Source organism: Notolepis coatsorum, assembly GCF_963971535.1.
Source record: "Notolepis coatsorum genome assembly, chromosome: 4".
Taxonomy (NCBI): Eukaryota; Metazoa; Chordata; class Actinopteri; order Aulopiformes; family Paralepididae; genus Notolepis; species Notolepis coatsorum.
In genome coordinates, this window is record NC_140168.1 from 108,009,541 (window position 1) to 108,033,204 (window position 23,664).

At 48.3% G+C, this 23,664-nt stretch overlaps 1 protein-coding gene across 2 annotated transcripts in view; it reads left to right on the forward strand.

The window, feature by feature from the left end:
- Positions 1–10,615: 10,615 nt before the first annotated feature.
- The window catches only part of LOC311227478 (uncharacterized protein), a 77,328-nt gene continuing 64,279 nt past the window's right edge, over positions 10,616–23,664 (forward strand). Inside the window, exon 1 of one of the 2 annotated variants that reach the window (XM_084313155.1) lies at positions 10,616–10,865. In XM_084313155.1, coding sequence (XP_084169281.1) covers positions 10,808–10,865 — 58 coding nt within the window. In that variant the 5' untranslated portion in view covers positions 10,616–10,807. The remainder of the gene's footprint in view (positions 10,866–23,664) is intronic. The other variant, XM_084313154.1, reaches the window with a different exon arrangement.

A 23,664-nucleotide genomic window follows, 5' to 3' on the forward strand; every position in this document is an offset into this window, starting at 1 on the left:
GACCCGACCGTGCGAAGAGGCACTCAAGCAACTCAACGCACAGGGTGAGCAGACCGTGGCTTGACCCCACGACTACACACACGCACAACCCGCATGCCACCCGGGAACGAACGGAGGGAAACAACCTCATTACTGCCCCCAGAATCACGGGATCAAGGGCAAACCCAACCCTGTGGCAAGGCCGTAGCAGCGGAGCGCGAAGGAAGACCCAGACCCACCAAAAGGACTGGACTCCCTGGAATGGGGGCCCGGAGAAGTCCATGATGCCAGCATCAAGACCCCACCAGGCGGGCACTTAGTGACCCCGCCCCCCACATCGCCAGCGTATTCGGACAAAGGCCCCTCAGCCGAGCGGGCCCTGTCCTCCCCAATAGTACACCGTCTGGCACACTGGCCCTGCAACAGGCAGACAGCATGGCCGTAACACACAAGAGTTAACCAACGGAAGCAGGCAGTGCACCGGGAAAAAAGACCAGGCAACAGGCTGTTAACCCTAGCCTGGAGACTGCGGACGAGACAGGCGCCAGAAAGGACAGCTGAACACAGCCGCCCCGGCGGAAGGGGCGTATGCTGGCGTTGTCGCATAACCAAACCTCCACAGAGAAGGCTGACACGATCGGCAGACGTCATGAACGTGCAGGGGCACCCTCAACCGGTGAACCCGGGAGTTGACACTGCAGCAACACACCAGAGAACCAACCACCCAGGCGTTACCCTATGCAATGGTTGGTCCCATAACCCCTCAGGAAACACACCTGCGGCACTGTCGCAGCCCGTGTTCCAGTTTCCAACAGGGTTATCCCGGGCCTACGGGTCAACGAAACATTACCCCGGACCGGGCCCGGTGATACGGGGAGCACAGGGTCCCCCGAGGAGGCTAAAACCACCCCAACAGGCCCCTCTTCGCCATGCGTAAGAGAAGAGCGTAAAAATGGAAGACCAGCCCCAGCACCCCGCACTCGGTAGTCCCAGGAGGTCACCCAACCAAGTACCAACCAAGACCAACCTGCATGGCGGCCGAGATCCGACGAGATCGGGCGCGTACAGGTTGGCACGGCCGTAAGCCATTACGACAGTGTAGAATACAATGTACCCAACAAGGGTTCCATAACGCTCAACCCTGTGACACCCGGACCGACCTAGCATATTTTCCCCCTGAAAAAAGCCCAAGTCCCTCAGGGTACCAGAACAGCAGATCTGCATCCCCGGCGGACAACGGGTGTAACTGATCTGGACCAGCGCGACCAGAACCAGTCCCGTGCCCTAACCACGCCGACCTGCCAACCCCAGGAGAAGGGGCAGATATGCGTGTTGATCCTAAAACATAAAAAGAAGGCGCCACCCAGACGTTTCGGTACGAACCGCGCCCGGCGGCCCACCCCCAGGGCGTGAGACCCTTCCCCATATGTTCAGATCCATTCCGTTATCATCCCCTGATATGAACGGGAACCCATCGACAACCACACAGGGTGTCGGAAGAGGAAAAAACCCCCATCCCAATTGCTTCATAAAAACGCTGTTTTAACCCCAAGCAATCAAGGCGCGCCAGTCAGCCAATGTCCAACAGAACATCCTGAGCTAGCACTATGTGTGCGTTTTGACATACCCACATCAACAATAGGCTGTTTAGACCATCTTATTGAATCCCCAAGACGGCCAGGGGAACGACAAGAGGGGCGAGATGCAATCAACTCCATGAATGAATGAATGAAAACTTTACCCAACAGATTGCAGAAAGGGTACAACCTAGTACGGCGCAATACACACAATTGGTTAAGGGGAGGCAGACCTGAGAAAGACGTTAGTCTTGTTTCCATCAGGGACCCTCATTTCCAATCCATATAGACACATCCAACTCTTTATAATAATAAAGAAAAAGCATCACCCGTATGACCCAACTGCACAGCTGGGAGTAAAAAACCTGTTTTCACATGATTTTAATCCAGTCACTCTTTTTAATCAGAGTGTAAGACCAGACCCTCCCAGAAACACCTTCCCACATGAGTTTATAGTCATGAAAAAGATATGCCAACTGTGAGTCACGTGACCAACCGACTCAAGTTTACACATAAATCGGGCGCAGCAGAACTGTGAGCCCTACGCCCTAACTCGACACCTTTAAGACACCTTAACTCATGGAAGGCGTCGCCATAGCGACACCGCTACAATGGGCGGGGAACCCTGCCGGCTCCTGTCTTGTAATAGGAGTTGGCAGAATAACCCTCCCCCCCCCCCCCCCCCCCCCCCCTGCCAAGATGTCCCACCGGCTCGGCCCTGACTGGCTCAGCAGAAGAGATCAAAAATCCCCTAAACCAATCAAGTGGGAAAGGAGGGGTTTATTCGACACCCCCTCACGAAAACACACTTCATTCCCTACACACAGAAAAAACAACCGTAGCCATTTTGAAAACCTCCGGTAGAATGCAATGCATAGCATAAGCTAATACAATGCCCGCTACCCACAAAAATGTGAACAGGATTTTACAACAAAACACAAGTCGCATGTGTGTGAATCCTACACCCGTTGACTATGTCGTACATAGCAAAAAACGCTGACCGAGAGTAACGGCTAGGCCGTGGAATGTGCGTGTACGAGTATTACTGCAACTAAACAACACAGCATTGTGAGACACATACTTAGTTCAAGCAATGGAATAACACCAGTTTCTACCTGCATGTGGAGCATCAAGCTAATAGAACCTATTACTGAGTGTATGTTGCAGACCTTGCTTAACCTCGTAACACAACACGACTCATCTCACAACGTAAAAGTGCAGATTCATATATACACAACCCCACCATATGAATTGTTGAAGAAACACACAGTTTGTTCGGCCAAAACACAGTCCCCCTTATATCGGGGAACTTTTTTATTTATAATGTGTTCTAAGGCACAAAAACATAGAGGGGCCGGGGAGGGTGTAAAAGAGAGGGGATACAGAGGGGAAAAGTCACTCAGCGGCGTCTGCCACCTTGCGCCGCTCGAGTCTTGCCACCCCGAGGAGCCCCGGAGGGACGGTAGGTTACTGTCTGCTGGACACGACGTTCCCTACCGTCTCCTCCGGTCGTGGATGGGCCGGCGGTGGCAGAAGCGCCGTCTCTTCCCCTGGCCCTCTTGGAAGGGCCAGCAGCGGCGGCGGAGGCAGTGGTAGCGGCGACGGAGACAGCTCGACGTCGCGGAAGCCTTCTGACTCCACCGGCAAAGACGGGAGGCGGAAAATGGGGTTGGAGGATGGATCTCTCCTCTGCCATCTCTCTGCATGTTGAGGTCATCAACCGCAGGGCCTTCCCGAACAGACCAGCGTCGGAGAGGGCGGCCGTCAGAAGAGGAGCTCTCTTCTTCTCTGGCACACAGGCCTGCTCCAGCCAAAGATGACGCTGGCCCAGGGTGGCCAGGGCGCGCACTTTCCCCATGGCTATGGCCAGCACCTGGGAAAGGTGCAGGACAGCTCCCGCAGCCTGGGTGATCTGATCGCATTTTACCTCGTTCAGATCCGTGCCGCCCGTCATGATCCCCGATACAAATCTAGCCAGGTGGGCGATGTTAGACGCCGCAGCCAGCGATTGTGTACCAGCGATGAATGACTGGTCACCCCAATAAGCCAATCGCCTAGCCGATTTCCCCTGGAGGACCGGCTTGCATAGGGGTTCCCACACCATATCCGGACAGAGGAGAGCGGCCATCGGACTGTCAAGCCGAGGCACGCCCTCCCCCATACCTTTGACTAACCCCGACACCCGCGTAACTGGTACGTAGGCGGGAGTTAGTCCCATGATGTTGGACACCGCCTGACCCCGACGAACATAGGCCCCCATCGAGGGGAAAAATGGGTAGACAGCGTCCACCCCTCTCACTGGGGGACGCTGCCAGGGATGACCTATGAGATCATCAGGGACAGGTGCAGGCAATGGCAGCGGCAGCGGCACGCCGTTTGCGGCGGCGGCTACCGCCATGAGCTCGGGAAACAAAGCCCGCAGTTCCCCCTGCGGACCTTCCTCCACCAACCCCGCATCCCTCACATGCAGCAGGCTGCGACTGGTTAAGGAGCCACAGTCTGATGTGGCCGACAGTAGGGCATCCTGCTGATGAGGCCAAGGTGGTTCCTCGACATCCTCGAACAGGGAGCCCCATGGAGCCATTTCCCCCCCCTCCGGGGTCTCCTGAGGAGGGATACTCTCCTCCACGGGACCATCATACAAGAATCCGTCCGCCTCTTCCATGAAGTCCTCAGTTTCCATCGGAAATCCAGAGCCGGACGCATCCTCGTTGGTCTCCAGCAGTTCCCCAAACCCAGGCCGTTCGCGTCTGCACGCTACCATCTTGCGACGTGAACGGGCAGACGCGAAAAGTTTGCGTCGCAAATCCTCTGGCTCCAAGACAACCCCCCGTTCACCAACGGGCGATTCCCCGGAACCAGAAGAACCAGAGTCGAGATCAGGCCATCGCCGGAGCGACGGCACCGACTCCTCGGCTCTTCGGAGAGGCAAACTATCCATCGGCTGTCTCCTGGGCTGGGTCGGCAACCACGAAAGTGGCAACAGCCCAGCACCAAGGCGCACGACGGAGGCGGGAATGGAGAACCGCTGGTGAAGAGTAGGTCTAGCGGGTCTACTCTCCGCGGAATACATTATGACCCAAACTTTTTCTTTACAACAGATGTGAGAGAAGAAAAAATTTATGTAAACTCGTCACAACTCTTTTCAACTAACAACACGTCAAGTGGGGTACTACCAGGCACTTCCTTGTGGTGAAAGCGAGAAGGAGGAGAGCAGGTGACCACACACCTGCTTATGAAGGTAAGCTGATGAGGGGTGTGGTCAGACTAATACTGGTATTAAAGGTACATTTGTGGAATTTATTCAGTGCGCGTGCACGTACGCGAGAGAGTGCAGAGTGATGCCAAGCAGAGCCCCTAATGAGACAGAACTACTTTGGGTCATGTAGTTTAGTTTTTTCTGATTCCACCTCAACAATTGCTCCCTATCCTCTCCATACAACACTTGGGCTGTGAGACTCAGGTTGTGATAATTTCCTGTGATGTAGTTAAATACTGTAACAAAAGTAGTTTTAGTTTGACAAGCATTCTTTTAAAGTTAAAATGTACTTGAACTACTTTTCATTGTGAAGTAGTGTAGTAGAATCCTAACAACAATCTAAGGTTATTGTACAGTACAAGGAGGTCGCTAACTGGAAGGAGGAAAAAGGATCATAAGTGATAGAATTTGGTCTCCTCAACTGACTTCCAATATAGCCAACAAGGAATAAACGTGCAGTCCAGACAGGCGAGTTCGAATTCAAACTCATGGATTTATTTGTCTCGGCGGCCCAGAGTGAATAAAAAGGTTGCTTTTCACATACAAGGATTATCAGAATACATTAACATGTCTGTTTTGTACACAGGATCAACAAGGTTTGCATCTCAAAACCCCAACATGTAGGTACATACAACAGTCATTGTTAACATCAATGAACATAGAGAATTTACTGTAAGCCGTTTTTCATATAAGTAAGCCTGGTTTCTAAGATAAGTATCTTTATATTCTATTCTAACCAACATAATGGGTCCATCCAGCCTACTTACATGAACATCAGCCGACAGCATTTCTCTGGGTGGGTAGCGGGGGAGCCGCAGACCTGGGGAGGGGTCTGGGCTCCTGAATAACACTATGTTTTGCTCTTAAGTACTATCATTTCCCACCAATAATAGCACATGTTACTAATACGTTTGGTCCAATCCGATTGGTTCTTCTGGAAGGGCGGTCCGCCCCTCCCCCTGGTTTCCTCTGTGGGGGCTGGCTGCCCCCAACTTCTCAATCTCCTGTGTGGGTCTTGACTCAGTAAACAGAGGGGGCCGCTGGTGGCCCCCGTCATTGTCTTCCTGTTGGGGCTGGCCCCAACAGGTTCTTGTCCTCGGGTGGGGGTTGGTGTCAATGGCCTCCTTCGTTGTCTTCCTTCAGTGAACAGAAGGGGGGTCTTGGTGGCCCCCCTCGGTGTGGCCGCTTGATGAGTACAGAGGCATGTTCCAATAAACCTTTTACCAACTGTGTATATGAATTTACACATTTATAATATTATGGTTTTACTCTTGGCTTACCTTTTGATATTAAACAGTTGATTAATAGATTCTGCTCTTCAACAAGTCTAAGCTGGTCTCGCTTTGCACCCCGTGGGGGCTCTCACCATATTTACATACAGTACTCAGTCACGTGTGGGGGTTGAGAATGGCTGTCAGTATCAGCTCCTTACTTTTAGCACTGAAAACACACTCTGCTGTTGAAAGGGTAGACCTGGCTTTTTGCATTATGGTTCTCTAATTTATTCACACATATTAGTTATGAAATTCAAGGTCAATATTACCACAGTAGCTAGTAGTTTTAAAGCAGTTTCTCCAACACTGAATACAACTGTATCGTTCCTTCAAACTTTTCTGCTAACTTGCAGAGATATTCGAAAACAGAGATTCACAGTGTGTCCCTACTTCCTGTCATGGGTTAGGGTCGAGGGGTCGAGGCTAGAGCAGTACAGCGGGGCAGACCAAAGTCTTCCTTCAATGTACGGATGTCATATAGGAATGTGGTCAAGATCCTGTCACTATGCAGACCTCTTCTGCCGACATCCCCCGTCCATTTTAGGACGATTGAATAGAATAGAAATCCTTTATTTATCCCGAGGGAAATTCAGATTCAGATTCCTTTATTAAGCCATTATGTAATAGAGTATGCATTTTTCCATACATTTTCTTTTCACATAACAACAGCAACAACAGACACAGGACAAAGACAATGCAGTGCAGGATTAATCATTTGAATAAATATATATATATATATATATATATATATATATATATATATATAAAGTGTAAAGTGCAGAGTTCCAGGTCAGTCCCAGTGCAGAATTTTTGCCAGTGTTATTGTGCCAGTGTCATTGTTATTGTGCCAGTGTCACTTGGGGGCGGAGGGGGGTGGGGGGGGGGGTGGGGGGGGGGGGGGGGTTTGAGGCATTGATCAGCCTGGCGGCTGAGGGGAAGAAACTCAGTCTGTGACGAGCTTTCACAGCCTTTGGGATCCGCAGCGCTACAGATCGCTCACAGTAAACGTTAGACATTTAGGTAGTCAATAAGACTATCTAACAATATAATAATATACAAAAATAAGAATAAAGAATCAAATACGGTCGTCCGGGATATACATTCTGGTATGTTTGATGTGACGCTGCAAACTTCAAAGAACATACTCCCAATATTTTTTACCTCAAGTTATAACTACTGCTGCAACCCTATCAGGGGTGTACAAAGTACCCAGAAGTGAAAGTATGGGTACCGTCTCAAAATCGTACTCACGTAAAAGTCAGAGTATCTGGCTAAAAACACACTTGAGTAAAAGTAAAAAAGTGTCTACTTTTAAAAAAAATAATTTCTCTGAAATGTAATGGAGTAAAAGTACAAGTATACAAACCTAATAATAATCGAGTAAAGTACAAATCCCCAAAAACAGTACTTAAGTATTGTAAAGAAGTACAATTACTCATGTACTTTACACCCCTGAACCCCTAACACTTCATTCCAGTCTCTGTGTGTGCGTGCGTGCGTGCGTCTGTCTGTCTGTCTGTCTGTCTGTCTGTCTGTCTGTCTGTCTGTCTGTCTGTCTGTCTGTCTGTCTGTCTGTCTGTCTGTCTGTCTGTCTGTCTGTCTGTCTGTCTGTCTGTCTGTCTGTCTGTCTGTCTGTCTGTCTGTCTGTCTGTCTGTCTGTCTGTCTGTCTGTCTGTCTGTCTGTCTGTCTGTCTGTCTGTCTGTCTGTCTGTCTGTCTGTCTGTCTGTCTGTCTGTCTGTCTGTCTGTCTGTCTGTCTGTCTGCCTGTCTGTCTGTCTGTCTATTGATCTATTGATCTATATGCATCTATGTGTACCTGAACCTAAGTATCTCAGAGATGGGCACACTAAACGCGGTGCACTGTACACAACAGGGAGGCTAGGGTCTGCTGTTGCTAAGCAACAAGTAAACAGCATGAGGTCATGTGTCCGCGAGGCGATTCTATGAAAACAATGAAGAGCGGAGGAACTTCAGCCGCTGCTCCCTGGGGCAGTGAAGACCTGGTCGTTAGGCATCTTCTCTGTAATCACTGGATCATCCAGCCAAAAGATGTGGGGAGGATATTCTGGTTGTTTTTAACCTTTATTTCCCCAGGGGTAGGTTTGCTGAGCATGGTCTTCTGCAGCCACACCCTGCACCGCACACAGTTACACTCATACTAGTATAAGATAAGATAAGATAAGCTATTCCTTTATTGATCCCTTTGGGGAAATGCAGGCATCATAGCAGCAGGGGGGAGGGGGGAGGGGAGGTACAGGTAGTAGAAGACATGATACAGGTCATAGAATTATAGTACAGTGGAGAAGTAAAAATGGAATAAAAAGGCAGTGTAAATAATATACAATATAGTTAACTCTGGACATGCGCATATGGGCAACAAGGTGCGAGATGAGGGTATGTGTATGCCCTCTCAGTTATTTTGCCCTACAATAAATATGGTTACAATATATAATCTAATATATAATCTAAAGAAATTAAATGCTAAATATATGCAATATATAAGCTAGTCATCCAATAGTCTAAATCTAATCTAATATAATCTAAGAATGCTAAATACATGCGGTATGCATAAAGTAAGTACAGTATATTGTCCTTTTAGGTGGGAGTCAGCTACTAGGTTCCTAGTAGTTGTAGTTGGATGTCTGGCAGCAGTCCCTGCCCAATGTGGTGGAGCCTGATGGCAGCAGTCCCTGCCCACTGTTGTGGAGCCTGATGGCAGCAGTCCCTGCCCACTGTTGTGGAGCCTGATGGCAGCAGTCCCTGCCCACTGTTGTGGAGCCTGATGGCAGCAGTCCCTGCCGACTGTTGTGGAGCCTGATGGCAGCAGTCCCTGCCCACTGTTGTGGAGCCTGATGGCAGCAGTCCCTGCCCACTGTTGTGGAGCCTGATGGCAGCGCTCCCTGCCCACTGTTGTGGAGCCTGATGGCAGCAGTCCCTGCCCACTGTTGTGGAGCCTGATGGCAGCAGTCCCTGCCCATTGTTGTGGAGCCTGATGGCAGCAGTCCCTGCCCACTGTTGTGGAGCCTGATGGCAGCAGTCCCTGCCCACTGTTGTGGAGCCTGATGGCAGCAGTCCCTGCCCACTGTTGTGGAGCCTGATGGCAGCAGTCCCTGCCCACTGTTGTGGAGCCTGATGGCAGCAGTCCCTGCCCACTGTTGTGGAGCCTGATGGCAGCAGTCCCTGCCCACTGTTGTGGAGCCTGATGGCAGCAGTCCCTGCCCACTGTTGTGGAGCCTGATGGCCGCTGGTATGAAGGACTGGCCGAGGCGGTTAGTTGAGTGTCGGGGGGTGTATGAGTCTGTGACTGAACATGATTCTCATTTTGACTTCTCATCTAGCTCACCATAGAGCGGGTGGGAGGGATTCTCCAGGATAGCGACCAGCTTCCTTCTCATCCCCCTCTCTGCCACCACCTCTAGTCTGACCAGCTCGACTCCCACCACGGAGCTAGCCTTCCTCACCAGCTTGTTCGGTTTGTTGGTGTCCCTCGAGTTGATGTAGCCTCCCCAGCATGCCACAGCATAGAAGAGGACGCTGGCCACTACAGACTGGTAGAATGACTGCAGCAGTCTATTGCAAACGTTGAAGGACCTGAGTCTCCTCAGGAAGAACAGCTTGCTCTGTCCCTTCCTGTAGAGGGCCTCTGTGTTGTCCGACCAGTCCAGTTTATTGTATAACCACAGTCTGACACTGTTGACTGCCCAGGGAGAGAAGAGCATTATTCATTCACTTTCCCCCGGCGCACTCTCCGTCCATCCGTCCGTCCGTCCATCCATCCATCCGTCCGTCCGTCCATCCATCCGTCCGTCCGTCCATCCATCCGTCCGTCCGTCCGTCCGTCTGTGAACAAGATATTTCTAAAGGTAATTGCCGGATTGCCATGAATGTTGACGTGAATATTCATGACAACACCAGAAGGAAACCTATCGATGTCGGTGACTCCAAGACGGCCCCTGTAGCGCCGCCACCAGCGCCAAACTTTACATTTTCAAATGAGCATAAAATGTGTTCAGTTGGGGGTAACACCATTTATTTTTAAGTGTATTATTCTGAAGGAATGTTCCTGTGTAGCTCAACAGGTAGAGGCGCCTAGCTCTCTGAGCAAGGTACTAATACTGCTAGGGGTTAGGGGTTCCATTCCCACCGGGGCCACCCCTCGCTGAAGAATGTCTGCGCTCATTCCAACCTAAAGCAGCCTCTGAGTAGCAGCAGCACTGCAGACGCCCTGTAGAAAGGCAGCCAATCACTCAACAACACGTTTCGTCCGTCACAAGCGAGAGTATAAACAGCCCTGCCTGTGTCCCTGAACGTCTCAGGAAGACACGCCTCGCAGGAGCGCTGGTCACGCTAAGCGCTGCAACGTGAGGGCAGGAAAAAATAAGTGACAGGAGTCGGCGAAGAAGTACAAACACAACAATCCTCAGAGCTCGAGTTCCTGTCCGAGAGGGGCCGCCGATTACTCCCACCGCACTGCTCCGTGCCCCCTCCCCCCCCCCCCCTCCCCCCGCACTGCCCGACCCCCACCCCCCTCGTCAGAAGGGAAGCTGCTGTATTTCCTCCCCTTCTTCGTCTAAAGGAAGTGGCAGAAGAGGCATGGGGGGGTGGAGGGGGGGGGGGGGGGGGGTCCAAAGCTCCGACACCTCTCCCACCGCTGGCAGCTCAGTCCTGCTGCGAGGAGAGGAGGGACACGGAGCTGATCGCTGGAACACGGAGGCACCATGAAGACTGTCGAAGCGCTCCTGCTTCTTCTAGCTTCCTTTCAGATCTTCATGACAGGTAAACTATCTTCTTTTGTGTGTGTGTGGGGGGGTGGGGGGGGGGGGGGGGTGCAGGGGGCTGAAACCAGGGCCTTCTCGCCTCTGTGTCGTCCAGGGCCAGTCAGATCGTTTTTTACCCCCACTCCCAAGAAATGATCACTACAATGTTGGTTCCCTTTAACAAAACTGACCTCCACAGAGATCACAGTGTATCAGTATATTATTAGTATATAGTATATTCAACTTTATAACATTTGGGACTTATTTGGGCCCAAATACAAACAGAATGGTGTTAAAGGTGACTTGTGGAGTCAGTTACACACTACAATGGTGTTAAAGGTGACTTGTAGAGTCAGATACACACTACAATGGTGTTAAAGGTGACTTGTGGAGTCAGATACACACTACAATGGTGTTAAAGGTGACTTGTAGAGTCAGATACACACTACAATGGTGTTAAAGGTGACTTGTGGAGTCAGATACACACTACAATGGTGTTAAAGGTGACTTGTGGAGTCAGATACACACTACAATGGTGTTAAAGGTGACTTGTAGAGTCAGATACACACTACAATGGTGTTAAAAGTGACTTGTGGAGTCAGATACACACTACAATGGTGTTAAAGGTGACTTGTAGAGTCAAATACACACAGAATGGTGTGTACTTGTGTGGAGTCAAATATACTCACATTGTGATTTGACAAGAATAAAAATGGTCAGCCTTGCTAGGAGAATGAGTTGATTAGTAATAGTAGTAATTATTTATATATATATTTTTTGTCTAAACATATACTTCTTGAAGAGGACTGTGAAAAGCATTGTCTGTACCAGTCTACTAGCATACAGTAACTTTTCTTAGGAATTGAAGGACAATTGTTGTTATTAATAATAATAATAATTTCTTGGATTTATATAGCGCCTTTCATGAGACACTTATTGTTATCTTGGTACAGCATGTGTGATCAGAAAAGTGCCCAAAAGACACTTTGAACATTACCAGCCCGTCTAACTATGTACTTCCGTTTGTCCAAGATTGAGATAAACTGTGTGTGTGTGTGTGTGTGTGTGTGTGTGTGTGTGTGTGTGTGTGTGTGTGTGTGTGTGTGTGTGTGTGTGTGTGTGTGTGTGTGTGTGTGTGTGTGTGTGTGTGTGTGTGTGTGTGTGTGTATATATGTGTGTGCATGTGTGCGTGTGTGATTCTGGTTGATATCAACCTTTGTTTGGTCGACTTTGTGTCAAGAAAAGAGAAAACAAGTCTTGTCTGCCTGTTTCAGTCTGAACTGCCTGTTTCAGTCTCTGAACTGCCTGTTTCAGTCTCTGAACTGACTGTTTCAGTCTCTGTTTCAGTCTCTGAACTGACTGTTTCAGTCTCTGAACTGCCTGTTTCAGTCTCTGAACTGACTGGTTCAGTTTCTGAACTGTTGTTTCAGTCTCTGAACTGACTGTTTTAGTCTCTGAACTGCTGTTTCAGTCTCTGAACTGCTTTTTCAGTCTGAACTGCCTGTTTCAGTCTCTGAACTGCCTGTTTCAGTCTCTGAACTGCTGTTTCAGTCTATGAACTGCCTGTTTCAGTCTCTGAACTGCCTGTTTATGTCTCTGAACTGCTGTTTCAGTCTCTGAACTGCCTGGTTCAGTCTCTGAACTGACTGTTTCAGTCTCTGAACTGCCTGTTTCTGTCTCTGAACTGCTGTTTCAGTCTCTGAACTGCCTGTTTCAGTCTGAACTGCCTGTTTCAGTCTCTGAACTGCCTGTTTCAGTCTCTGAACTGACTGTTTCAGTCTCTGAACTGCCTGTTCCAGTCTCTGAACTGACTGTTTCAGTCTCTGAACTGCCTGTTTCTGTCTCTGAACTGCTGTTTCAGTCTCTGAACTGCCTGTTTCAGTCTCTGAACTGACTGTTTCAGTCTCTGAACTGCCTGTTTCTGGCTCTGAACTGCTGTTTCAGTCTCTGAACTGCTGTTTCAGTCTCTGAACTGCCTGTTTCAGTCTCTGAACGGCCTGTTTCAGTCTCTGAACTGACTGTTTCAGTCTCTGAACTGCCTGTTTCAGTCTCTGAACTGCTGTTTCAGTCTATGAACTGCCTGTTTCAGTCTATGAACTGCCTGTTTCTGTCTCTGAACTGCTGTTTCAGTCTCTGAACTGCCTGTTTCAGTCTCTGAACTGACTGTTTCAGTCTCTGAACTGCCTGTTTCTGGCTCTGAACTGCTGTTTCAGTCTCTGAACTGCTGTTTCAGTCTCTGAACTGCCTGTTTCAGTCTCTGAACGGCCTGTTTCAGTCTCTGAACTGCCTGTTTCTGTCTGAACTGCTGTTTATGTCTCTGAACTGCTGTTTCAGTCTCTGAACTGACTGTTTCAGTCTCTGAACTGCCTGTTTCAGTCTGAACTGCCTGTTTCTGTCTGAACTGCTGTTTCTGTCTGAACTGCTGTTTCAGTCTCTGAACTGCTGTTTCAGTCTCTGAACTGCCTGTTTCAGTCTCTGTTTCAGTCTCTGAACTGACTGTTTCAGTCTGAACTGCCTGTTTCAGTCTCTGAACTGACTGTTTTAGTCTCTGAACTGCCTGTTTCAGTCTGAACTGCTGTTTCAGTGTCTGAACTGCCTGTTTCAGTCTGAACTGCCTGTTTCAGTCTCTGAACTGCTGTTTCAGTCCTGCCTGTTTCTGTCTCTGAACTGCCTGTTTCAGTCTCTGAACTGCCTGTTTCAGTCTGAACTGCCTGTTTCTGTCTGAACTGCTGTTTCTGTCTGAACTGCTGTTTCTGTCTCTGAACTGCTGTTTCAGTCTCTGAACTGCCTGTTTCAGTCTCTGAACTGACTGTTTCAGTCTCTGAACTGCCTGTTTCTGTCTGAACTGACTGTTTCAGTCTCTGAACTGCTGTTTCAGTCTCTGAACTGCCTGTTTCAGTCTGAACTGCTGTTTCAGTCTCTGAACTGCTGTTTTAGTCTCTGAACTGCCTGTTTCAGTCTCTGAACTGCCTGTTTCAGTCTGAACTGCCTGTTTCAGTCTCTGAACTGCTGTTTCAGTCTGAACTGCCTGTTTCAGTCTCTGAACTGCCTGTTTCAGTCTCTGAACTGCCTGTTTCAGTCTGAACTGCCTGTTTCTGTCTGAACTGCTGTTTCTGTCTGAACTGCTGTTTCTGTCTCTGAACTGCTGTTTCAGTCTCTGAACTGCCTGTTTCAGTCTCTGAACTGACTGTTTCAGTCTCTGAACTGCCTGTTTTAGTCTCTGAACTGCCTGTTTCTGTCTGAACTGACTGTTTCAGTCTCTGAACTGCTGTTTCAGTCTCTGAACTGCCTGTTTCAGTCTGAACTGCTGTTTCAGTCTCTGAACTGCTGTTTTAGTCTCTGAACTGCCTGTTTCAGTCTCTGAACTGCCTGTTTCAGTCTCAACTGTTGTTTCAGTCTCTGAACTGCCTGTTTCAGTCTCTGAACTGTCTGTTTCATTCTCTGAACTGCCTGTTTCAGTCTCTGAACTGTCTGTTTCAGTCTCTGAACTGCCTGTTTCAGTCTCTGAACTGTTTGTTTCAGTCTCTGTTTCAGTCTCTGAACTGCCTGTTTCAGTCTCTGAACTGCCTGTTTCAGTCTCAACTGTTGTTTCAGTCTCTGAACTGTCTGTTTCAGTCTCTGTTTCAGTCTCTGAACTGCCTGTTTCAGTCTCCTCTGCCTGTTTCAGTCTCCTGTTTCAGTCTCTGAACTGACTGTTTCAGTCTCTGTTTCAGTCTCTGAACTGTTCAGTCTCTGAACTGATGTTTCAGTCTCTTTCAGTCTCTGAACTGCCTGTTTCAGTCTCTGAACTGCTGTTTCAGTCTCTGAACTGTCTGTTTCAGTCTCTGTTTCAGTGTCTGAACTGCCTGTTTCAGTCTCTGTTTCAGTCTCTGAACTGTCTGTTTCAGTCTCTGTTTCAGTCTCTGAACTGCCTGTTTCAGTCTCTGTTTCAGTCTTTGAACTGTCTGTTTCAGTCTCTGTTTCAGTCTCTGAACTGCCTGTTTCAGTCTCTGTTTCTGTCTCTGAACTGTCTGTTTCAGTCTCTGAACTGTCTGTTTCAGTCTCTGTTTCAGTCTCTGAACTGCCTGTTTCAGTCTCTGAACTGCTGTTTCAGTCTCTGAACTGCCTGTTTCAGTCTCTGAACTGACTGTTTCTGGCTCTGAACTGCTGTTTCAGTCTCTGAACTGTCTGTTTCAGTCTCTGAACTGTCTGTTTCAGTCTCTGTTTCAGTCTCTGAACTGCCTGTTTCAGTCTGTTTCAGTCTCTGAACTGCCTGTTTCAGTCTCTGAACTGCCTGTTTCAGTCTGTTTCAGTCTCTGAACTGCCTGTTTCAGTCTGTTTCAGTCTCTGAACTGCTGTTTCAGTCTCTGAACTGCCTGTTTCAGTCTCTGAACTGCTGTGAGAAAACAAGGACGACTCCAAGTCGACGTAACTAAACACGACGTTGAGGCGGTCGACCGACAAACAAGCGCGGTTTCTTGGTTGAAGGAGAGGAAAAAGAGGGTGGTTTACCATCGTTTGTTTTGCCTGTGTGAAGTCGGGAACGTGTTCAAAGGAACCTTCGACTGTCGCACGCGCTGCCCAGACAATCTGCACTGTGGACGGGCAGTGGGAACCGAGCCGCCCCCTCTCTCCCAGAGGAGAAGCCCTCATGTCTCAGAGGAGAAGCATCATGTCTCAGAGGAGAAGCATCATGTCTCAGAGGAGAAGCATCATGTCTCAGAGGAGAAGCATCATGTCTCAGAGGAGAAGCTCTCGTGTCTCAGAGGAGAAGCTCTCGTGTCTCAGAGGAGAAGCATCGTGTCTCAGAGGAGAAGCATCATGTCTCAGAGGAGAAGCTCTCGTGTCTCAGAGGAGAAGCATCATGTCTCAGAGGAGAAGCATCATGTCTCAGAGGAGAAGCATCGTGTCTCAGAGGAGAAGCCCTCATGTCTCAGAGGAGAAGCATCGTGTCTCAGAGGAGAAGCATCATGTCTCAGAGGAGAAGCTCTCATGTCTCAGAGGAGAAGCATCATGTCTCAGAGGAGAAGCCCTCATGTCTCAGAGGAGAAGCTCTCGTGTCTCAGAGGAGAAGCATCATGTCTCAGAGGAGAAGCATCATGTCTCAGAGGAGAAGCATCGTGTCTCAGAGGAGAAGCATCATGTCTCAGAGGAGAAGCTCTCATGTCTCTCAGAGGAGAAGCATCATGTCTCAGAGGAGAAGCATCATGTCTCAGAGGAGAAGCCCTCATGTCTCAGAGGAGAAGCTCTCGTGTCTCAGAGGAGAAGCATCATGTCTCAGAGGAGAAGCATCATGTCTCAGAGGAGAAGCATCATGTCTCTCAGAGGAGAAGCATCATGTCTCAGAGGAGAAGCTCTCATGTCTCTCAGAGGAGAAGCATCATGTCTCAGAGGAGAAGCTCTCATGTCTCAGAGGAGAAGCTCTCATGTCTCAGAGGAGAAGCATCATGTCTCAGAGGAGAAGCATCATGTCTCAGAGGAGAAGCATCATGTCTCAGAAGAGAAGCATCATGTCTCAGAGGAGAAGCATCATGTCTCAGAGGAGAAGCATCATGTCTCAGAGGAGAAGCATCATGTCTCAGAGGAGAAGCATCATGTCTCAGAGGAGAAGCATCATGTCTCAGAGGAGAAGCATCATGTCTCAGAGGAGAAGCTCTCATGTCTCAGAGGAGAAGCATCGTGTCTCAGAGGAGAAGCATCATGTCTCAGAGGAGAAGCATCATGTCTCAGAGGAGAAGCATCATGTCTCAGAGGAGAAGCATCATGTCTCAGAGGAGAAGCTCTCGTGTCTCAGAGGAGAAGCCCTCATGTCTCAGAGGAGAAGCTCTCATGTCTCAGAGGAGAAGCATCATGTCTCAGAGGAGAAGCATCATGTCTCAGAGGAGAAGCTCTCGTGTCTCAGAGGAGAAGCTCTCGTGTCTCAGAGGAGAAGCATCATGTCTCAGAGGAGAAGCATCATGTCTCAGAGGAGAAGCTCTCGTGTCTCAGAGAAGAAGCTCTCGTGTCTCAGAGGAGAAGCATCATGTCTCAGAGGAGAAGCATCATGTCTCAGAGGAGAAGCCCTCATGTCTCAGAGGAGAAGCATCGTGTCTCAGAGGAGAAGCATCATGTCTCAGAGGAGAAGCATCATGTCTCAGAGGAGAAGCATCATGTCTCAGAGGAGAAGCATCATGTCTCAGAGGAGAAGCTCTCGTGTCTCAGAGGAGAAGCTCTCATGTCTCAGAGGAGAAGCATCATGTCTCAGAAGAGAAGCATCATGTCTCAGAGGAGAAGCTCTCGTGTCTCAGAGGAGAAGCATCGTGTCTCAGAGGAGAAGCTCTCGTGTCTCAGAGGAGAAGCTCTTGTGTCTCAGAAGAGAAGCATCGTGTCTCAGAGGAGAAGCATCGTGTCTCAGAGGAGAAGCATCATGTCTCAGAGGAGAAGCATCATGTCTCAGAGGAGAAGCATCATGTCTCAGAGGAGAAGCCCTCATGTCTCAGAGGAGAAGCATCATGTCTCAGAGGAGAAGCATCATGTCTCAGAGGAGAAGCATCGTGTCTCAGAGGAGAAGCTCTCGTGTCTCAGAGGAGAAGCATCATGTCTCAGAGGAGAAGCATCATGTCTCAGAGGAGAAGCATCATGTCTCAGAGGAGAAGCTCTCGTGTCTCAGAGGAGAAGCCCTCATGTCTCAGAGGAGAAGCCCTCATGTCTCAGAGGAGAAGCTCTCGTGTCTCAGAGGAGAAGCATCATGTCTCAGAGGAGGAGCTCTCATGTCTCAGAGGAGAAGCTCTCATGTCTCAGAGGAGAAGCTCTCATGTCTCAGAGGAGAAGCATCGTGTCTCAGAGGAGAAGCATCATGTCTCAGAGGAGAAGCATCATGTCTCAGAGGAGAAGCATCATGTCTCAGAGGAGAAGCATCATGTCTCAGAGGAGAAGCCCTCATGTCTCAGAGGAGAAGCATCATGTCTCAGAGGAGAAGCATCATGTCTCAGAGGAGAAGCCCTCATGTCTCAGAAGAGAAGCATCATGTCTCAGAGGAGAAGCTCTCATGTCTCAGAGGAGAAGCTCTCGTGTCTCAGAGGAGAAGCATCATGTCTCAGAGGAGAAGCATCGTGTCTCAGAGGAGAAGCATCATGTCTCAGAGGAGAAGCATCATGTCTCAGAGGAGAAGCATCATGTCTCAGAGGAGAAGCTCTCATGTCTCAGAGGAGAAGCATCATGTCTCAGAGGAGAAGCATCATGTCTCAGAGGAGAAGCTCTCGTGTCTCAGAAGAGAAGCATCATGTCTCAGAGGAGAAGCATCATGTCTCAGAGGAGAAGCTCTCGTGTCTCAGAAGAGAAGCATCATGTCTCAGAGGAGAAGCTCTCATGTCTCAGAGGAGAAGCATCATGTCTCAGAGGAGAAGCATCATGTCTCTCAGAGGAGAAGCTCTCGTGTCTCAGAGGAGAAGCATCATGTCTCAGAGGAGAAGCATCATGTCTCAGAGGAGAAGCATCGTGTCTCAGAGGAGAAGCATCATGTCTCAGAGGAGAAGCATCATGTCTCAGAGGAGAAGCTCTCATGTCTCAGAGGAGAAGCTCTCGTGTCTCAGAGGAGAAGCCCTCATGTCTCAGAGGAGAAGCATCATGTCTCAGAGGAGAAGCATCATGTCTCAGAGGAGAAGCTCTCATGTCTCAGAGGAGAAGCTCTCATGTCTCAGAGGAGAAGCATCATGTCTCAGAGGAGAAGCATCATGTCTCTCAGAGGAGAAGCATCATGTCTCAGAGGAGAAGCTCTCATGTCTCAGAGGAGAAGCATCATGTCTCAGAGGAGAAGCCCTCATGTCTCAGAGGAGAAGCATCATGTCTCAGAGGAGAAGCATCATGTCTCAGAGGAGAAGCCCTCATGTCTCAGAGGAGAAGCATCATGTCTCAGAGGAGAAGCATCATGTCTCAGAGGAGAAGCATCATGTCTCAGAGGAGAAGCATCGTGTCTCAGAGGAGAAGCTCTCGTGTCTCAGAAGAGAAGCATCATGTCTCAGAGGAGAAGCATCATGTCTCAGAGGAGAAGCTCTCATGTCTCAGAGGAGAAGCATCATGTCTCAGAGGAGAAGCATCATGTCTCTCAGAGGAGAAGCTCTCGTGTCTCAGAGGAGAAGCATCATGTCTCAGAGGAGAAGCATCATGTCTCAGAGGAGAAGCATCGTGTCTCAGAGGAGAAGCATCATGTCTCAGAGGAGAAGCATCATGTCTCAGAGGAGAAGCTCTCATGTCTCAGAGGAGAAGCATCATGTCTCAGAGGAGAAGCATCATGTCTCAGAGGAGAAGCTCTCATGTCTCAGAGGAGAAGCTCTCATGTCTCAGAGGAGAAGCATCATGTCTCAGAGGAGAAGCATCATGTCTCTCAGAGGAGAAGCATCATGTCTCAGAGGAGAAGCTCTCATGTCTCAGAGGAGAAGCATCATGTCTCAGAGGAGAAGCCCTCATGTCTCAGAGGAGAAGCATCATGTCTCAGAGGAGAAGCATCATGTCTCAGAGGAGAAGCCCTCATGTCTCAGAGGAGAAGCATCATGTCTCAGAGGAGAAGCATCATGTCTCAGAGGAGAAGCATCATGTCTCAGAGGAGAAGCTCTCGTGTCTCAGAGGAGAAGCATCGTGTCTCAGAAGAGAAGCATCATGTCTCAGAGGAGAAGCTCTCATGTCTCAGAGGAGAAGCTCTCATGTCTCAGAGGAGAAGCATCATGTCTCAGAGGAGAAGCATCGTGTCTCAGAGGAGAAGCATCATGTCTCAGAGGAGAAGCTCTCGTGTCTCAGAGGAGAAGCATCATGTCTCAGAGGAGAAGCATCGTGTCTCAGAGGAGAAGCATCATGTCTCAGAGGAGAAGCATCATGTCTCCCAGAGGAGAAGCATCGTGTCTCAGAGGAGAAGCATCATGTCTCAGAGGAGAAGCATCATGTCTCAGAGGAGAAGCATCATGTCTCAGAGGAGAAGCATCATGTCTCAGAGGAGAAGCATCATGTCTCAGAGGAGAAGCTCTCGTGTCTCAGAGGAGAAGCATCATGTCTCAGAGGAGAAGCTCTCATGTCTCAGAGGAGAAGCTCTCGTGTCTCAGAGGAGAAGCTCTCATGTCTCAGAGGAGAAGCTCTCGTGTCTCAGAGGAGAAGCATCATGTCTCAGAAGAGAAGCATCATGTCTCAGAAGAGAAGCATCGTGTCTCAGAGGAGAAGCATCATGTCTCAGAGGAGAAGCATCGTGTCTCAGAGGAGAAGCATCATGTCTCAGAGGAGAAGCATCGTGTCTCAGAGGAGAATCATCATGTCTCAGAGGAGAATCCCTCATGTCTCTCAGAGGAGAAGCATCATGTCTCAGAGGAGAAGCATCATGTCTCAGAAGAGAAGCATCATGTCTCAGAAGAGAAGCATCATGTCTCAGAGGAGAAGCATCATGTCTCACAGGAGAAGCTCTCATGTCTCAGAGGAGAAGTATCATGTCTCAGAGGAGAAGCATCATGTCTCAGAGGAGAAGCCCTCATGTCTCTCAGAGGAGAAGCTCTCATGTCTCAGAGGAGAAGCTCTCATGTCTCAGAGGAGAAGCCCTCATGTCTCAGAGGAGAAGCCCTCATGTCCCAGAGGAGAAGCATCATGTCTCAGAGGAGAAGCCCTCATGTCTCAGAGGAGAAGCCCTCATGTCTCAGAGGAGAAGCTCTCGTGTCTCAGAGGAGAAGCTCTCGTGTCTCAGAGGAGAAGCCCTCATGTCCCAGAGGAGAAGCTCTCGTGTCTCAGAAGAGAAGCATCATGTCTCCCAGAGGAGAAGCCCTCGTCTCTCACAGAGGAGATAAGATAAGAGGACCTCTAAGATAAGAGTCCACATAGTCCTGCTCTGACACTAGCCCAGGGGTGGCCAACCCACGGCTCGCAAGCCGCATGTGGCTCTTTGCCCGTCAATGTGTGGCTCTTCCATCCATAAAAAAATATATATATATAATAATAAATAAATTACGTAGAATAAACATTTACAGATTTTATTGTATATGGACCCTTTGCATGTTCTTGGTATCTGAATCTAGGGACATCTATGGATCTCAGGGAATGTATTCCCAGTGTCAGAAATAGTGTGTCTGTTACTAGGCTTGAGTAAATTGTAATGAACCAAAGGAGAATATCAATTCAAAAAAATTAAAAGTTATCTTTGACTGTGAATAACACCATGCAAAAATTTACCAGACTTGAAAAATCTCTAAGCAAATGAATAAAGGAAAGATGATTAAACAGAAGGTTTTGTAGATACAGTACTGAATTCTGCCATCTTTTTTATAATGTAAATTTCTCCACCATTTTTCATCATATTTGCAACACCGTTTTTTGAAAGACGTTCACAGAAAGGTAGAGAAACTAACTGCGTTCCGTTTTATGGCAATAACGTTCAGGTTTGTGGGAGATAATCCCAAAAAATAAGAGAAATTAAAAAGTAAATTCAGAAGTCAGATGATTGACAGGGGCTGGTGTGAGCTGGGTAGGGTAGTTTTTCTAAATTTGAAAGCCCAGAGTCTCTTCCTTCAAAAGACTACACTCACTTTTGGATGTGCCACTTCCTCCTGTCAATATGCGCCGGTTTCCGACTCAATGCCCTGAGATTTCTATAATCTTATATTTCACTTTTACTGTATATCTCGGGCTTAAGAGGTTAACCCTGTGAGGCCCAAATTAAAAAGAAATTAGCAACTTCAGAGGCCAGAGGGTGGGACATATAAACACATTTACTATCAAATAGCATTGTGAGTCTGAACAACAGGACCAATTGACTATACATGTGCTTAAACATTTTTAAATAAACATTTACAGACTTTTTTTTTTTTTTAAATGGCTAAAAGTGATTTTGAAATTTTGCAACCGTGGGTCTCGCAGGGTACTTTTAACCCTGTGAGGCCCAAATAAAAAAGACATTAGCAACGTCAGAGGCCAGAGGGTGAGACCTATAAACACATGAAGGGTGCCGTGACTGAAAAAAAAGGTTGAGAAACGCTGGTATATGGTGTGGCTCTTTGTGGTACCACAGTCATTTTTGTGGCTCTTAGTCTCTGACTGGTTGGCCACCCCTGCTAGCCACTTCATCTGTAGCGGCCGTGACCCTGACAGGACGGTCTCACCGCGGCAGACTGGGGGTCAGCTCTTCAGCGTCCGACTGACAGGACGGTCTCACCGCGGCAGACTGGGGGTCAGCTCTTCAGCGCACCGTCTCGGTGTGAAACACTGGAGGATGTAAACGGGTGTCCAGCCGAATCCCCCCTGCCTCGCGGGGAAGACAGGAAGCCCCGCCCCCAGGGGGCCCCCAGGGGCCAGGAGGACAACAATAGTCCGTCTGCTCCAGGGTGCAGCTTCTCGCGGGTCCGGGCGCTCGGAGCTGGGAGGATATCCACCTCGACGTGTCACAGACGACATCACCATGGTCTTGACTTATCGTCCCTCGTCCGACACTTCTGAGAGGAGGGCACGCCTGTGTTAGCGGACGCTCGCTTTTTCAACTAATGCCAAACAGGAACGATACTAGATATATCTAGATAGTGGCTCTCGTTCATGGTCATCATGGAGTCATCATTCACAGGCATCACTCTGAGGAAATGTTCCACACAGACAACAAGGCTGTTTTCTTCTTGCAGCCTGTATCTATGTTCCCTATATAGCACATCATAAGGTAGCCTGTCTTCTGCAATGGGGCCTATTAATGCCTCTTTTCCACTGCATGGCACCTACTCGACTCGACTCTACTCTACTCTGCCTTTTTGGTTTTCCATTGGCAAAATTTGCGGATGGTACCTGGTACCTGGATGGTACCTGGTACCGGGTACTTTTTTTAGTACCTGCTCTGTCGAGGTTCCGAGTGGGTAGAAGTGATACCAAAAAAGTTACGTGAAACACGGCAGACCACTGTATAAATGTAAATATACATTCCCAGTGTATTCTGCCTCATTTATTTATGTAAGAGCCATATGAGTGTTTTAGTTATGTATTATTATTATTATTATTATTATTATTATTATTATTATTATTATTATTATTATTATTATTATTATTATTATTATTATTATTATTATTATTATTATTATTATTATTATTATTATTATTATTATTATTATTATTATTATTATTATTATTATTATTATTATTATTATTATTATTATTATTATTATTATTATTATATCAAATAGAAGGATATGATTTATGTGAATGTTATGATTTATCTGTGTAGCCAAAAAGGGAATGCTTGCCCAGTGTTTGCCTATTCTGGGGGAAATGGATTGGCCTCAGTTGTATTGTGGGCTGTGGTTCACCTGACTTGCCTGAACGCCACGGTCTAGGCGGACCAGGCACAGCACAGCTGAGGGCATAAATTAGTGATGGTAATCACCTGGGTGGGTGTAGAACGGGAAAAGGCACACAGTTTTCTGACCGCTTTGGTCCCATCTTCCATGTAAATTGCTTTTCTAAATAAATCGGATATCCATTTGATATCTGACAACGGAACTGAAAGTGTGGAGACTATTATTGATTAGAAAGCGCGTACGGAATACCTCCCCGACTGCCACCAGAAGTGGACCCAGGCAGAGGCCGTTACAATTTATGAAACAAAACCAACAGCAACACAAGTTACCACCAAGAACAAAGAGTTTAGTCTCACAAAAAGGTCGCTAATTTAGCCCTCGATACCCTCGCTATGACGACCAGCTACAATGACGGGGGGTGGGGTGGGGGGGGGGGTGGGGGAAAACGAAAATGAACGAAGTACCAGTTACCAAAAAAATAAATAAAGCGAGTAGAGTAGAGTGGAGTAGGTACGATGCAGTGGCAGAGAGGCATTAGAACATACCTGGACCAACACCACT